Genomic DNA, 16,109 nt, shown 5'->3' with positions numbered 1-16,109 from the left:
TTGGACTGAAAAACATATTAACATAGAAGAAGACAAGGTGATGTTTGATAGCTTTTCAGGCTGGCCAGCGTGTTCACCAGAGCATTCTGGGTAATCAGTTCATTTTTAATTTGCATAGTGCCTTTCTCCGTTACTAAAAACAGTTTACAACCCATAGAAATGCCAAAATATATAACAGTTACCATGGAAGGCAGCTAAAGAAGGATCTGTCAGTTTCGGTTCTCTCAATTTCTCATTTTTCCAATCTTAAATATTTATTATTATTGTTGTTGTTATTAAATAATAATAATAATAATAATAATAATAATAATAATAAAAACTTCTATCCCTCCCTTCCTCCCAAAAGGACCTCAAGACAGCAAACAAAGAACAAAACACTAAAGACGCCTTAAAACATCTCGAAAACAAAATATCTTAAAACATTTTAAAAATAAAACATCTTAAAAACATCTTTCAAAAAATCTTTAAAAACATCTTAAAAAGCAATTCTAAAACAGATGCTAACTGGGATAAGGTCTCTACTTAAAAGTTAAATTCAGTTCAGTCAAATTCAGTTCTCCACAGTTCTGCAGCAATTTGCAGGGTTTTTTTTTTAATCCTCATAGAAATTCTTCAGCATTTTAGTCTGCAGTTTTCACCAATGTGCACATTTTTTCCAGCAATTTCTCCTAATATTATGCATTTCTGTATGTTACTTTCACTAGTATATTCATTTTTATGCATGCTCACCCCTAACATGAATTTCAAAATTTGGATAAATGCGAATGATGGCTTCATTTTGGTTTTCACATTCTTTCGGAAAAGGCAAATTTGATAGATTCGGCTTAAAATCTGAACTGACCTGCTCTCCTTAGCAGCAGCTGTTTCACACAATTTCACAACCTACACCAGAAGTGATCACTTTACACTATGGCCAAGTAGTGCACCCAGTAACACATCCTTCCGGAATGGACCGTGTTGACAATCCCACTTGGCCTTGAGCATGAAATGTTTCAAGAATGCCTAGAGAAGATTTCTGCAAGTCAGCAGCGCCCTCTAGTGGAACCAGGTCAACTTGCTGCACCTTTAAAGATGGTCAGTTTTGTCGTGGCATATAAGGTTTCATGGACTGTCTTCATCAGATGCATAGCGTTGTCCTCAGATGGCAGATGTGTCCTCAGATGGCACATATTTATATATGTGTACTAGGGTTGCCAGGCTCAGGGCCTGAGACTGATCCTGTATCTTTAGGAGAAGAGAAAATCAGCCAAGTGCAGGTGTTCTTGCAACACTGTAATGGGAAAAACCACAAGGTGGAATTCTCCCTTCCCCCTGCACAACTTTTAAAGATATTTATTTTATTTATTTTTATTTATTTATTCAGCTTCTATCCCGCCCGACTAGCTACAGCTCTCTGGGCGGCGAACACGAGGTCTTCTGTATCTTTAAAAGTTGTGCATGGGGAAGGGAGAATTCCACCTTGTGGTTTTTCCCATTATAGTGTAACAAGAACCCCTGCACTTGGCTGACTTTCTCTTCTCCTAAAGATACAGGATCAGTCTCAGGCCCTGAGCCTGGCAATCCTAATGTGTACATACAGGAGGGTAGCAGGGAAGTATTGTAAAGAAGCAAAAGGCCTTGAAATGCATGACGTACAATGACAGTTGTACGCTAAGCTCAACTGTAGACAACTGAGTCCTACCTGGAGATGCCAGAGAGTGAACCTGGACCCTGCAGCATGCAAAGCAAGTGCTCTGCCATTGGATCATGGTCCCTCCTCTGGAGTAACATAGGAAACTGCCTTATATTGGGTCACGCCATTGGTTTGTCTAGTTCAGTACTGTCTGCACTGACTGGCAAAGGCTCTCCAAGGTTTCAGGCAGGAGTCTCTCCTTGCTCTACCTGGAGAGGGCAGTGATTGAACCCAGGACCTTTTGCAAGCAAAGTGTTTGCTCTGCCACTGAACGACAAGCCCCACCCTCCTCCGTAAATCAACATTCAATGGGAATATTTCTCTCTGCCATCCAGCTTTTCAGGCCTCCGCCAAGCCGTCAAACTCACAATGAGCAGGGTGTTTTTTTCAGTAAGGTTTTCCAGAAATGGTTGGCACTGTGAATAAAATTTTGGCCCAAGCCGTCTCAGCTGTTGCTACTTTAAAAGTAAAAGAGAGCAACTGATTTTGTAAAGGTCAGCAAAGACGATGCATCGATGAGCACGTGTACAAAAATGCTTATGCTGGGAGGAAAGTGTGCAGAAATGCATGCATTAGTGAAAACAACATGCAAAAATGCATTGTATCCGGGGAAATTGCTTGCAAAAACAATGAATATTAGGCAAAATTGCATAGAAGATTGTGCGCGTTAGGAGACATACGTACTAAAATGCTGACAAATTTCCACCATGACGTTTAAAAAAAATTCACAAACTGGATTTTAGTTTCTCTCGGATTCACCCATCCCTAGTCCTGTCAGCCTTATCTTGCCTGAGACGACAAACAAACAATCGCAGCCCCTCAGTCAGCACTGAGTAGCTGGGAGGCTCCCGTTTTAATTTCCACGCTGCTCTGGAGGAATGCCGCATTAAATACATTGTGGGCAATTAAAATGGCAGCTCCTGCACTCAGCTGATCTGAGCACCGGAGGGGTGAATGTAAAGGGAGGCCCATATCAGGCATCAGTAGAGGGCTCCCCAGGGTGCTGGAGCCCCAACAGCTGCCAAAGGGTGCTGCATGCTGTTGCCAGGTCAGCTTCCCTCTGGAAGGAAGAGGCTAAGACCCGGACATCTGGACTACCTTGTGGTCTATACAAGTCACAGGATTCAGCTTTTCGTGAATTACCTTGGCATATATATATTTTTAGATGAAACGCATTGGGTTGGATCCAGACTTAGGCTGCAATCCAATACACACTTACCTTGGGAGTAAGTCCCATTGAACCTTATTTCAGAGTAGACATGTACTGAATTGCAGCCTTGGTCATGCTTAAAACAGACCCATTGACATCAATGTGATTTGTTAGTCATGACAAACTTAAGTCCCATTGGTTTCAATGGATCCACTCTAAGCGTGACTAAGGCTGCAATCCAGTATGTGTCTACTCAGAAGTAAGCTCCATCAGGTTCAATGGGACTTATTCCCAAGTAAGTGTGCATTGGATTGCAGCTTAAGTCTGGATCCAACTCACAGTAACACAGCTTTGCCTTAACCCCTGGGTTCCCTCCCCCCCTGGGCTGTTTTCAGCAGAGATTGCCCCCCCACACATTGCACAAGGACTAGAAACTTAAAGAATGACTGTGACATGACCCCAACAACCAGAAGTCCTTACTTTTTGCAAAGAGATGAAATGTCTTTGAGCCAGGTTGAGTCCCCTCCGCATTCATCAGCGACAGGGTTCTCAGTTCCATGCCGGGGTGATTCAGGAACCAAGAGAACTAGGAAAACCAAACCTACAGCTCCCATACAAGGGGTAACCTACAGAGAAAGGGGCAGTTGCTAATATTCCAAACAAAGGGCAACATCGAAGGGCAATGTCAAAGGGCAGCGTCAAAGGGAAGAGTCAAAGGGCTCTTGACGAACAACATTATTCAAGTGGCAACGTTTTGAAGGTCAATCAGTGAGATTAATCAAGGCAGAAAAACATTTTGATATACTCAAAAGGGAGCCTACAATGAATCAATCTCATTGTAAATATTTTTAACATAAGTAACCTTTAGTACCAGTAAACAAGTAACCATTAGGTTAGACATGGGTTGCATTAAGTTTAAGAGGTGAGGCTTGTTATTGTATTGTTAGGAATTTTGATTTGTACTTAAGGAGGGAAGGATCTGCCAATTTCGCTTCTCCAACTTTCTCATTTTTCCAATTTTATATTCAGTTCTCCATACTAAAAAGGTAAAGGTGTCCCTGCACTTGTAGTGTGAGTCATTTCCGACTCTTAGGGTGACGTCTTGCGACGTTTACAAGGCAGACCGTATATATGGGGTGGGATTGCCAGTTCCGTCCCCGGCCTTTCTTTACCCCCCAGCGTATGCCGGGTACTCATTTTACCGACCACGGATGGATGGAAGGCTGAGTGGACCTCGACCCCTTTTCCCGGAAATTCGACTTCCTCCTTCCGTTGGAATCGAACTCCGGCCGCTTACCACTCTGCGCCATGGAGGATCTCCATACTACTTCTGCAGTAATTGGGTATTTTTTTTAAAAAAAAAGTCATGAAAGTTCTTCATGATTTTGTTGCACAGTTCTCCTAACAATAAACACATTTTTGCATGCCGTTTTGAGTAGTGCTAGAATTTTTGCTAGAAAAGCTGCTACTATCTGAAGATGCCAGAAGACCATTTTGACTGTGGAGTGTTGTTTTAGGGGCTTTTTGTTTGGGCCAACATTTAATTCTAGAGACCAGTTATTTTTGCCATTATTGGGATTATGTGTCTGTCTTCTGTTCTTGGCGCTTCTTAGGAACGATAAGGGTATTGTTTCAATTTATTGTGTATTTCTTAATGAGATGTTTTCTGCAACTTATTGTTTGACTGTATGAAATTTGCTTTGTAACTGATTGGATTATATACCCTTTTTTCATGTTGTGAGCCACCTAGAGTACAGATGACTATGGAAAGGTGGAGTACAAATAAACTATGATGATGATTATATATCCTGAGGTAGACCAACAGCATCACTATTGGAATAGTGGATATGGTGACCTCCAGAGGTTGTTGGACGCCAAGAGTGGTATTCAACTAAGTCCTACTCAGAATAGGCCCACTGAAATTATTGAACTCCAGGTCTACACAAGCAGGCCTTTAGTGTTATGGCACTGACCCTTTGGAATTCCCTCCCCTTAAATATTAGAGCCAGTGTAGTGTAGTGGTTAAGGTGTTGGACTACAACCTGGGAGACCAGGGTTCGAATCCCCACACAGCCATGAAGCTCACTGGGTGGCCTTGGGCCAGTCACTGCCTCTCAGCCTCAGAGGAAGGCAATGGTATACCCCCTCTGAATACCGCTTACCATGAAAACCCTATTCACAGGGTCAACATAAGTCAGAATCGACTTGAAGGCAATCCATTTTTCCAAATATTAGACAGGCGCCATCAATGTTGCCTTTTTGGTGCCTACTGAAGACCTTCCTCTTTCAACAAGCCTTTTAAGTAGAGACCTTATCCCAGTCTGCTACTGAAAACCTTCCTCTTTCAACAAGCCTTTTAAGTAGAGACCTTTCCCAGTCTGCGGCTGTGGTGGAATTGCTTTTAAACAAGCTTTTTTTAAAAAAACTTTGTTTTTAAAGATGTTTTGTTTTAATATGTTTTAGAGTGTTGCTAGTGTTTTCGTTTGCTGCCCTGGGCTCCTTCTGTGAAGGGCAGGATATAAAGCACCTACCTGTGTGAGCCCTACAAGACCTGTGCCCTACACTACTTGCTAATCTCCGCCTAGCCTGGGAGGGTGGGGCCCTTTCTCTCCAGCTACAAAAGCAGCAACTGCTGGAGGGGCCCAGAGACCACCTACCTGTGTGAACCTGCTGCTCAGGATGTCTACAGACTATTGGGGTTGGATGTTTTTTAGGAGCTGTTTTTGGGGTCAAGATCTAATTTGGGCAGAGCTTGGAAAAGTTACTTTTTAAACCTACAACTCCCATCAGCCCCAGCCAGCATGGCCACTGGATTGGGCTGATGGGAGTTGTAGTTCAAAAAAGTAACTTTTCCAAGCTCTGAACTTGGGCGACACGTTTTTGCTGTTATTGGGGCTACGGCTTTGTGTTTTTGTTGTTAGACATTATTGTGAAGTATGTGGGGATTGCTTAATAGGATATTTATTCAGATGTTTTCATTAGCTTATTGTTTATGACTATTTATATTGTTTGATTTTTGTGACTGCTAAAATCATGTAGGCTTTTTTTTATTGCTGTGAGCAGCCTTGAGCATAACTGCTATGCAAAGGCGGCATACAAATAGATGATGATGATATGAATTTAATAAATAAATAAATAAGTGAGTCATGTCCATTAACTTTAATGGGTCTACTCTGAGCAGGACTAGCATGGAATACCATCCAAACTCCCATGGGCCAGTCTGGCCAATGGCAAAAGATGATGGGAGTTGTAGTCCAAGTACATCTGGAGGACAACATTGGCAACCCCTTGAGTGTCTGTGATTCAACACCCCCCATTGAGGAAGCCCAAGGCCATCTTTAGAAGAGGCATCCATGCTTCCCTTTTATACTGGAGGGAATGCCTCAATGACGGCATTTCCCATTTGCAGTTCATATAAGCCATTGCATTGCCAACAATTTTTAAAATTAGGCACTTGGCTTTAACGCTGCAGAACTATGGTGCTGTTTAAGCCACTATCTTTTGTTTATATACTTCCTGCCTCTTCTCAATGGTGGGAGTAAAGTAACAAGTATCTTGAACCAGTGCGGAGGGGGGACATGGTAGACTGAAAGGCAACCTATTCATCCCTAGCTGATTCCTTCTTTAAAAGTAATAGCTTGTTGATGGACAGATTGTTTTACTCAGGCTTTACTTCCTTCCTCCTCCTCCTTGTTAGTTAGCTAGATAATGTGTGAGAAAGCTAGCCTCCTGACTCAGTAACGGACACATGTATGCCTGTAGTCAGAATGGCTTTATTTCCCAGTAGTAATAAACCTTGTTGCTTTGTTATTTGCCAAGACTATTCATTTCTGCACTGCTAAAATATATATCTAACCCCAGTGCTCAAGACAGGCTGAAGGCAGGGTGCAACGGAAAGGGGGGAGAATTGTTCAGCCACATGAAGCCCCACTGATCACGAGCAGATTGGCAGAACCTCACCATTTCAATTCAGTCAAGAAAGGGCAGGAGTCCAACCAGAAAAGACTCACCCTGAATCCCCAGTTCCAGTGGCCAGTAGCAGCCGCCATTCCAGATGACAAGATGTAGCCTAGTCCACTGCAACAGAAGGGAAATGTCCTGTTTTTATCTGAGGGCTTTTAACTGCCAAGTCCCATGGGACAGATTATTATTATTATTATTATTAGTAGTAGTAGTAGTAGTAGTAGTAGTGGTCATCGTAGCAGCAGCAGCAGCAGCAGCAGCAGCAGCAGCAGTAGTAGTAGCAGCAGCAGCAGCAGTAGCAGCAGCAGCAGCAGTAGCAGCAGCAGTAGCAGTAGTAGTAGCAGCAGCAGCAGTAGTAGCAGCAGCAGCATTTGGTGACCTTTCTCACCAAGGTGACTCAAAGTGATTTACATTAGCAAGTTAAAAACAACATAGCCAATAAAACCTACAAACCCGCCTGACAATTAAAAACCAGCTAAAACAAACACAATAAACACAAACCGAGCTGGAGATGCAGATCCTGCCCCACTAGAAGAGGTCATCAGTACCCAAGACCCCACACATCAAGAGCCAAAGGCCTGGGAAAAGAGAAAGGTCTTTGCCTGGCACCTAAAGATGGGTGCAGATGGCACCAAGCATTTATTTATTCGACTTATTAGTCGCTTATCTGGCTGAATTGTCAGCCACTCTAGCCCTTCCTGGGGACAGCATTCTATAGCCTGGGGGCCACCACTGAAAAGGCCCTTTCTCGTGTTGCCACCCTCCAAACCTCCTGTGGAGGGGGTACCCGAAGAAGGCCCTCCGATGATGGTCGCAGGGTCCAGGTTGGTTCATATTTAATGCTAATGAGGTTGCCAAGGCCACAGCCGTGGAGAGCCATCCTTAATGGGAAGGACCACAGCTTAGCAGCAGAGCGCATGTTTCTCATGTTGGCGGTCCAAAGTTCAGTCCCTGGCATCTCCAGTTAAATGAGCGAGCTCCTGATCCTCTTCAGATAACCTGTCAGAGCCTAGACTAGAGCATGGCCTGAAGGCACAAGATGCAGGCGCCTTGTTGAAGCTAAGCAGGTCTGGGTCTGGTCAGCATCTGGATGGCAGACCACCTGGAGTCCTCCATGTTTGCCACATTGAATTCCCTCATGAAAGAAAAGAGGGATGTCATGCGGACATAGGAAGCTGCCCTATGCCAAGGCATTAGCTTGATATTGTCTACACTGACTGGCAGCGGCTCTCCAGGGCTTCAGACAGGGAGCCTCTCCAAGCTCTTCCTGGAGATGCAAGTAGCAAGGGGGACCTGCAACAAAAGATTGCAGCATGGAGTTCCACCCATGGTGGTGGCTGTGTCTACCCCCCCCACCCAAAAGCAGTCAGTCAGCATTCTGGGAGTATTGAGGACCTTCAGTGCTCATCAGGCTGGTTTAGAGGTTCTCCCCCTGCTGCCACAAAATCTTTTTCCCCCAAAAGATTTGTTGTAGTTCTGTAAACCTCAGGTTCCCTCAAAGTTGCTGATACACCTCACTTGTCCGTGCACGCGCTTTTTTGGATACACAAGAATTGGCACTCCCAGCCTGATCATGAGAACATAAGACAAGCCAGTGGCCCATCTGGCCCAGCATCCTGTTCTCACAGTGGCCAACCAGATGCCCCAATGGGAAGCCCACAAGCAGGACCTGAGTGCAAGAGCACCTCTCCCCTCCTGCGGTTCCCAGCAACTGTCATTCAGAAGCATACGGCCTCTGATTATGAAGGCAGAGCATAGCCATCCTGGCTAGCAGCCACTTAGCCTTCTCCTCCATGGATTTGTCCAGAGCTTGGAAAAGTTACTTTTTTGAACTACAACTCCCATCAGCTCAATCCAGTGGCCATGCTGGCTGGGGCTGATGGGAGTTGTAGTTCAAAAAAGTAACTTTTCCAAGCTCTGAATTTGTCTAATCCTCTTTTAAAGCCATCTCAGCTGGTGACCATCACTGCCTCTTATGGGAGCCAATTCCATAGTTCAACTCTGCGCTGGGTGAAGAAGAACTTTCTTTTGTCTGTGCTGAATCTTCCAACGTTCAGCTTCATTGGATGTCCACGAGTTCTGGTGTTATGAGAGAGGGAGAAAAACTTTTCTCTATCCACATTCTCCGTGCCATGAACAATCGTGCACACCTCTATCATGTTGCCTCTGACTTGCCTTTCCTCTAACCTAAAAAGCCTCAAATGCTGCAACCTTTCCTCATAGGGGAGTCGCTCCTTCCCCTTTTATCATTTTGGTTGCCCTTTTCTGAACCTTTTCCAACTCTGCAATATCCTTTTTGAGGTGAGGCGACCAGAACTTTACACAGTGTTCCAAATGCAGCCGCACCATAGATTTGTAATGAGAAATAGAGGGGGAGAGAGGAGAGGGAGGGAGAGAGAGAGAGAAACAGGCCCACCCTTGGGTGAAAAAAAGGCTGCAAAGAGAATGTCCCAACTTATCTAGGAGAATGCAGCTCTACCTTCCAACCGGTATGAAGATATAGAAGAGCGACAGCATCCAAGTCCTGTGGTCTTTCTCAAAGAGGTCAGCAATGATGGTGGGAGCTATAGTGGAGTAACTGGCAGTGCCAGCACCCACCAGGCCCCGCGAAACAAAGAACAGCCAGTCCATCTAGAGAAGGAGGAGATGTACAAGGTCTTGAAAAGGACACACATCAAAGAGCACCATCCAGCATCGGGCACAGCCTTTGTTGATTTTAAAAGGTTCTCCTTTCTTTTCAAGAGAAGCTTGAAACAAAATAAAAGAATCAACATAAAAAGATATCCTTTCATATGAATGGGACTTGGGAATTCATAGGGTGATGGATATACAAGCTACTTCCAAGGGACCGGCAAGGAGATGCTCCCAGTTGTCCATGTCTAGCAGGGGCTATCATTCAGTTAGATCCAGGCTTCGAGGGCAATCCTAACTAGAGAGGGAACGATCTGTGCATTTCAGGCCTCTCAGTTTCTCATTTTTCCACTCTTAAATTCAGCTCTCCACATTTTGCAGGAATTTTTGTTTTTTTTAAATCCACATGGAAATTCTTCAGCTCTTTAGTGTGAACTTCTCCAAATAAACATATTTTTGTATGCAGTTTAAACAAGAAATTTCTCCCAATATCATGCATTATTATCAGTAATATATCCATTGGCCACCCTGGGCTCCTACTGGGAGGAAGGACGGGATATAAATCTAATAAATAAATAAATTTGTATGCACACTATCCCCTAACTAAGGCATGTTTGCAAACATTGTTTGGTTGCAGAACTGCATCGCAAAATTCAGAGAAGTGCAAATTTCAAAGGATGGCTGTATATTAATTCTCATATTGTTTTGGAAAGTGTGAATTTTATAGATTCAGCTTTAAATGCGAACTGAATTGAATTTCTTCCTTGTTCCTGCTCTTCATTAACAGGGAAACAAAGATCCCCAACTATATGTTCCTTTTGTATGCCAAATCCAGGCAAGCACTGATCTATAGCAAGGCCAGATTTGGGCCGGATGCAAGGTTCAGGCTGCACTATAAGAAAGCAAAGTTCTGATGCTGCTTCACCAGCCATCAAACTGCCACTGAGCCCTATATAGTAGCTAAGGATGTTTAAGTAATAGTTGTGTGTCCAAATGGACACCCAGTCCTAGCTTTGCAAATGACTTCTACTAAACTCATTCTTGCAGGCAGTTTTGACTAATGTACCCATTTTCACAAACAGTTTCTCCTAACAGAATGCCTGTTTGTATGTGAGAGCCTGTGTAACACAGTGGTTAGACCTTGGGCCAGTCACCATCTCTCAGTCCAGCCGACCTCACAGGGTTGTTGTGAGGACCAAATGAGGAGAGGGACAACAATCATGTATGCCATTTTCAGCTCCTTGGAGGAAAGGTGGGACACAAATGGAATAAATAAATAAATAAGTAAATAAATAAATAAATGTGTTCACTTTTCTTGCACACTTTCCCCTAATATATGCATTTTTCTAAACTGTGGCTGGTTGGAGAACAGCAGATTTCAAAGGATGGCTGTGCGTCAATCTCATATCGTTTCGGAAAGTGCAGATTTGATAAATTCGGCTTTAAATGCAAACGGATCAGATTTCTCCCTCCATCCTTAATCTTAACCATGCCTACTCTGAAGTAAGCCCCATTGAATTCAATGGGGCTTACAGGTCCCAGGTGAGAGAAGTTAGGATTGCACTCTATAGGAAAGGTTGTTCTGAATATGACTACTGGTTTTTTATAGGAGGTATATTCTGCATAGGGATGGAAAGATTTGTCAATTTTGGTTCTCTCTGTTATTATTTAAATTCACTTCTCCACATTACTGCAATTAAAAAAAAATCATCATGAAAATTCTCCAGCACTTTAAATTTAATTTTCTCCTAATGAACACATTTTTGTAGACAGTTTTGATTGTACACATTTTGCAAGCACTTTCTCATCATATAATGCATTTTTGCATGTTATTTTCATTCATATAGTCAGTTTTATGCACACTTTCCCCTAACATATGCATTTTTGTAAACACTGGTTGGCAAACTGCATTGCAAAATTCGAATGAGTGCAAATATCAAAGGATGGCTGTGTTTATGTTTTGAAAAGTGTGAATTTGATAGATTCAGCATGAAATGCACATTGAATCAAATTTCTCACCTGTCCCTAATTCTGCAACGTGTTCTCGACACGACAGTATGTATTAGTGGTGGATTTATTCTGCTTTATTAGTTGTTCTGTGATGCTTCCCTGAAGCTAACCCCAGAAGGGCTATAGTGTAACAAAACTGGGGCAAACTCCCTACCCCAGAACATTTGTGGTATAAAAAGATATGGGGCTTCAGCAGAACATTACAGCACATCCTCTGATTGGAAACAAAGCAACGTGTCTGCCCCAAAACATTTGCAGGCATAAATAGTCAGGAGTGTAGTCATCCAGGGTTGCAGTGGTTCATAGGTCCGTTACTTTTTTGGGGAACAGGGTACCAGCCAGGTCCCTATGTATGAGCCAATCAGCATGAAAAGGAAGTGTGTGAGCCACTGAGAAGAGTCCTTGTCTGTTTGTGCTGACTGGAATCAATCAGAATGAAAGGAGGTAGGTCAGCCACTGAGAAGAGTCTTCTCTTTCATGCTAATTGGCTGCTAGGGATGTCTGTTGCGATGGAATGTGGACTCCCAAGATGACATGGAGAGAAAGGGAGATGAGGGAAAGTATCTGGACAGTGATGACCTCGCCTCAGTTGTTCACGCTCTGGTAACTTCTAGGTTGGACTACTGCAATGCGCTCTATGTTGGGCTGCCCTTGAAGATAGTTCAGAAACTACAGCTAGTCCAGAATGCAGCGGCCAGACTACTGACGCGGACCAGAAGGTCCGCTCATATAACACCTGTTCTGGCCCGTCTGCACTGGCTTCCTATTTGTTTCCGGGCTAAATTCAAAGTGCTGGTTTTGACCTATAAAGCCCTACACGGCATGGGACCGCAATACCTGGTGGAACGCCTCTCCCAATACGAACCTACCCATACACTGCGCTCGATATCTAAGGCCCTCCTCCGAGTGCCATCCCATTGAGAAGCTTGGAGGGTGGTGACCAGAACTTGGGCCTTCTCGGTGGTGGCCCCCGAATTGTGGAATAGTCTCCCCGATGAGATACGCCTGGCGCCGACGCTGCTATCTTTTCAGCGCCAGGTGAAAACCTTTTTATACTCCCAGGCGTTTTAAAATGTATCTTAATAATTGTTTTTATCGTGTATTTTAAACAGTATCTTATTATTGTTATATTTTGATGTTGCTTGGTTGTTGTTGTTTGTCGTTTTGACTTTTGATTCTGTTATATTTACTGTATTTATATATTTTGCTTGTTTTATCTTTTATGTACACCGCCCAGAGAGCCTTTTTGGCTTAGGGCGGTATATAAATTAAATAAAATAAATAAATAAATAAAGGGAGCAAGGCTGTGAGGGGGCATGGCGTGATGGTCATGAAGGCACCCTGCTCTTCTAAAATTGCCACTACATTAATGCAAATTGTATTGAAAGAGAGACTATGTATGGCCCCCCCAACAGCATCATGAGCACAAATCATCCTGAATGTGAAATAAAAATGGTGTCTGGAGGGGCCCTAAGGTGGCAATCCTAACCCCACTTTCCTGGGAGTAAGACCCACTGAACTCTGTTGGGTTTACTTTTGAGTAGATAGTGACCGTAAGCCTAGATCAGGGGCCCAGGTCAGGTCAGGTCGTGCACAGTCCTAATCAACACACCATCGTCGGGACAAATACTATTTCCAGAATGCAACACTGATTCACAGAGGCAACCCACCTGCACCCTCCTAAAAACAAAACTTACTGATTCAGGGATAAATGAGCTGCCAAGGGTAACGCCTGACCAGAGGATGATTCCAGCACCCAGGATGATTTTGCGGTTGTATCTGTCACCGAGATATCCAAAACCTGGGGCCGCCAGCAAGAAACAGAGGACGAAAACTGCCATGGAAACAAATGAGAGGGGTGAAAATAAACTATGACAGCTGGGTGATGCAGTCTGGGATTTCACCAGAGCTTCCATTTCACTGTATTTATCACATTACTATCCTGTCTTTCCTCAAAAGATCTCAGGCTTATCTCTTTCTGTCACACACACACACACACACTTTATTTATTTTATTTATTATTTATAATGACCTGGTAGTCCAGCTTAGAGTGACTGGCCCAATATCTCCCAGTGAACTCCATGGGATTTGAACGTGGATCTCCCCCAGTGCATGGGTTTAGGAGCATGGGGGGGGGGAGCTCCTCTTGACTGTCTCCAATATGAATTTATAGAAGCATATTTGAAGAGCATTTGTTTCTGGTTAAGGTGAGAAGAGAAATTCAATTCAGATCGCATTTAAAAGGTGAACCTACCTAATTCACATTGTCCGAAACAATGTGTGAACCCAATACACAGCCATTCTTCAAAATTCACACTTTCCAGAATTTTGCAGTGCAGTTCTCCAACCAAATAATGTGCACAAAAATGTTTTTACTGAGGTAAAGTGTGCATATAAATGCATGACCAGAGCTTGGAAAAGTTACTTTTTTGAACTACAACTCCCATCAGCCAAACCGGTGGCCATGCTGGCTGGGGCTCATGGGAGTTGCAGTTTAAAAAGTAACTTTTCTGAGCTCTGTGCATGACTTTGCGAAAATAGCATACAAAAACAGAATATTGCGGGAAATTGCTTTGCAAACGTGTATAATAGGTAAAATTGCATACAAAAATGTGTATATTAGGAGAACACACTAAAATGCTGATGAATTTTGATGAGGACTGTAAAAACAAATCAACAAACTACTGTTGAAATGTGAAGTGAATTTAATACTGGAAAAATGAGAAACTGAGAGAAATTTGACAGATCTTTCCATCCCTATGCAGAATGCACCCACGATAAAACACCAGCAATCATACTTAGAACAACCTTTCCCATAATTAGTCATGTCTATTATTTTCAATAGTAGGACAAATTGATCAAAAGCTTTACTAAAGATAAAATTACGAAGCATTAGGGATGGAAAGATCAGTCCATTTTGGTTCTCTTGGTATCTCATTTTTCTACTCTTATTTCAGTTCTGCATCAATTTGCAAACTTTTTTTAAAAAATCCTTGTGAAAATTCTCCAGGAATGTAGTGAAAACTTCTGCTAATAAACACATTTTTGCATGCAGTTTTGACTAAGGTGCACATTTTTGCAAGCAAGTTTCCTAATATAATGCTTTTTTTAAAAATTCACTAATATATTCATTTTTAGGCACATTTTCCCCAACTACATGAATTTATGTAAATGTTCGTTGGAGAACTGCATCACAAAATGTGGATAAGTGCAGTTTTCGAAGGACGGCTGTGTTTCGGTACTCATATTGTTTTCAAAAGTGTAGATTTGATAAAGCTGGCTTTGAATATGAACTGAATTGAATGTCTTCCCTGTCTTCTGCAAAGATAAGCCATTTCTCACTATTCTTGAAACTGGCCAAAAATTGTGGGGCTTCTGTGGTCTGAAACACAACAGGGGAAGCTCCTGTTTATGAAAACCCTATTCCTAAGCAAGATTATTCAGACACATAAAATCCATTTTGAAAGCATGAGTAATAGCAGAAATGTACCACTTCAGATGCCTCACATGTTTGAATACTCATTTATCCAGTTTATTATTATTATTATTATTATTATTATTATTATATACATATTAAGTTCCTGCACTTAGGAAAACTAGCGTGATTGTCAGGACAGTTCCAGCCTTCCATTCCTGGCATGCTAGTTTTCTATATACAGGGATGTATTTTTTTTAATGTGAAACAGTTTTTGTTTTAATGGAGACCAGAAGGCAGAGCAAACAAGAGATGATGTGGCATAACAGAATGGTCATTAAGAAAGGTCTGGTGTGCAAGACTGTGTACTTGCCATAATTTCACAGGAGTGCAGATTTTAAAAAAACCCAGGATGTGGTGTTGGGTGCAAAATGCAGCTTCCTGATAAATTTCAGCATTGAATGTGGTGTGTGTGTGTGTGTGTGTGTGTAGACAATTCATAGGCAGAAAGTCAGACAGGCAGAGCTCAGATTGTATGACCCCTCGCTGGATCATCACCTTGCAGTGGTGAGTGGGCTTGAGTGTTCCAATGAACCCTGTGAATGATGCCGTCGGGAGTCATGTACTCCCAGCAGGGTCACCCATGGCGGTAAGGTCAAGGGAGAGGAACCAGACAAAGAACGAGCCAAGAAAGCCCTCAATGGCAGAACAGGCAGAGGATAACAATGTGTACGTTACAACGGCTGTGAAGGCGGATGAAGGCTGCAGCAGATAAAAGACTTCCAATCGACTTCCATATTGGCATTGCGCACAGAATTTATCCTATTCCTGTAGCAGCTGGTAACATCTTGTCATGCAGAGCTGTATACAATCTAGTAAACGAGTTTGATCACACGCTAGCTTCTTCATGCTCCGTTTTTATCAAATCGCATCCTAGTATTTCAGCTAGTAGTAGAACTAGTATTTCTTGAGTATTTATTTTGTCATGTATTCCATTCATGTCCCACTTTTGCCCTGTGCTTATCCTCACAACAGCCTCTTGAGGTAGGTTAGGTGAGAGATAATGACTGGCTCAAAGTAACCCCTGTGAGCTTCATGACTGCATGGGGATTTGAACCTGGGTCTCCCTGGCCTTAGTCCAACACTCTAACCTCTGCACAATACTGCCTCACACTGTCCATCTATTTTCAAATGCCTGCATTGGATTTTCTCCCAGTTCTGTTGTTTATTTATTTATTATTTGATTTATATACCGCCCTTCCTCCCAG

General features: G+C 42.8%; 1 protein-coding gene across 2 annotated transcripts in view; it reads right to left on the bottom strand.

Annotated features, from left to right (window-relative positions):
* The window catches only part of LOC133374177 (protein spinster homolog 3-like), an 88,832-nt gene that overhangs the window by 13,442 nt on the left and 59,281 nt on the right, over positions 1 to 16,109 (bottom strand). For both annotated transcript variants that reach the window (XM_061604759.1, XM_061604760.1), the window contains exons 3-6: positions 13,124 to 13,260; positions 9,265 to 9,416; positions 6,833 to 6,899; positions 3,303 to 3,448 (exon numbers count right to left, since the gene is read on the bottom strand). In XM_061604759.1, coding sequence (XP_061460743.1) covers positions 3,303 to 3,448; positions 6,833 to 6,899; positions 9,265 to 9,416; positions 13,124 to 13,260 — 502 coding nt within the window. The remainder of the gene's footprint in view (positions 1 to 3,302; positions 3,449 to 6,832; positions 6,900 to 9,264; positions 9,417 to 13,123; positions 13,261 to 16,109) is intronic.

This window comes from Rhineura floridana, chromosome 21 (genome assembly GCF_030035675.1).
Source record: "Rhineura floridana isolate rRhiFlo1 chromosome 21, rRhiFlo1.hap2, whole genome shotgun sequence".
Classification (NCBI taxonomy): domain Eukaryota; kingdom Metazoa; phylum Chordata; class Lepidosauria; order Squamata; family Rhineuridae; genus Rhineura; species Rhineura floridana.
This window is presented reverse-complemented; position numbering and strand designations above follow the sequence as displayed.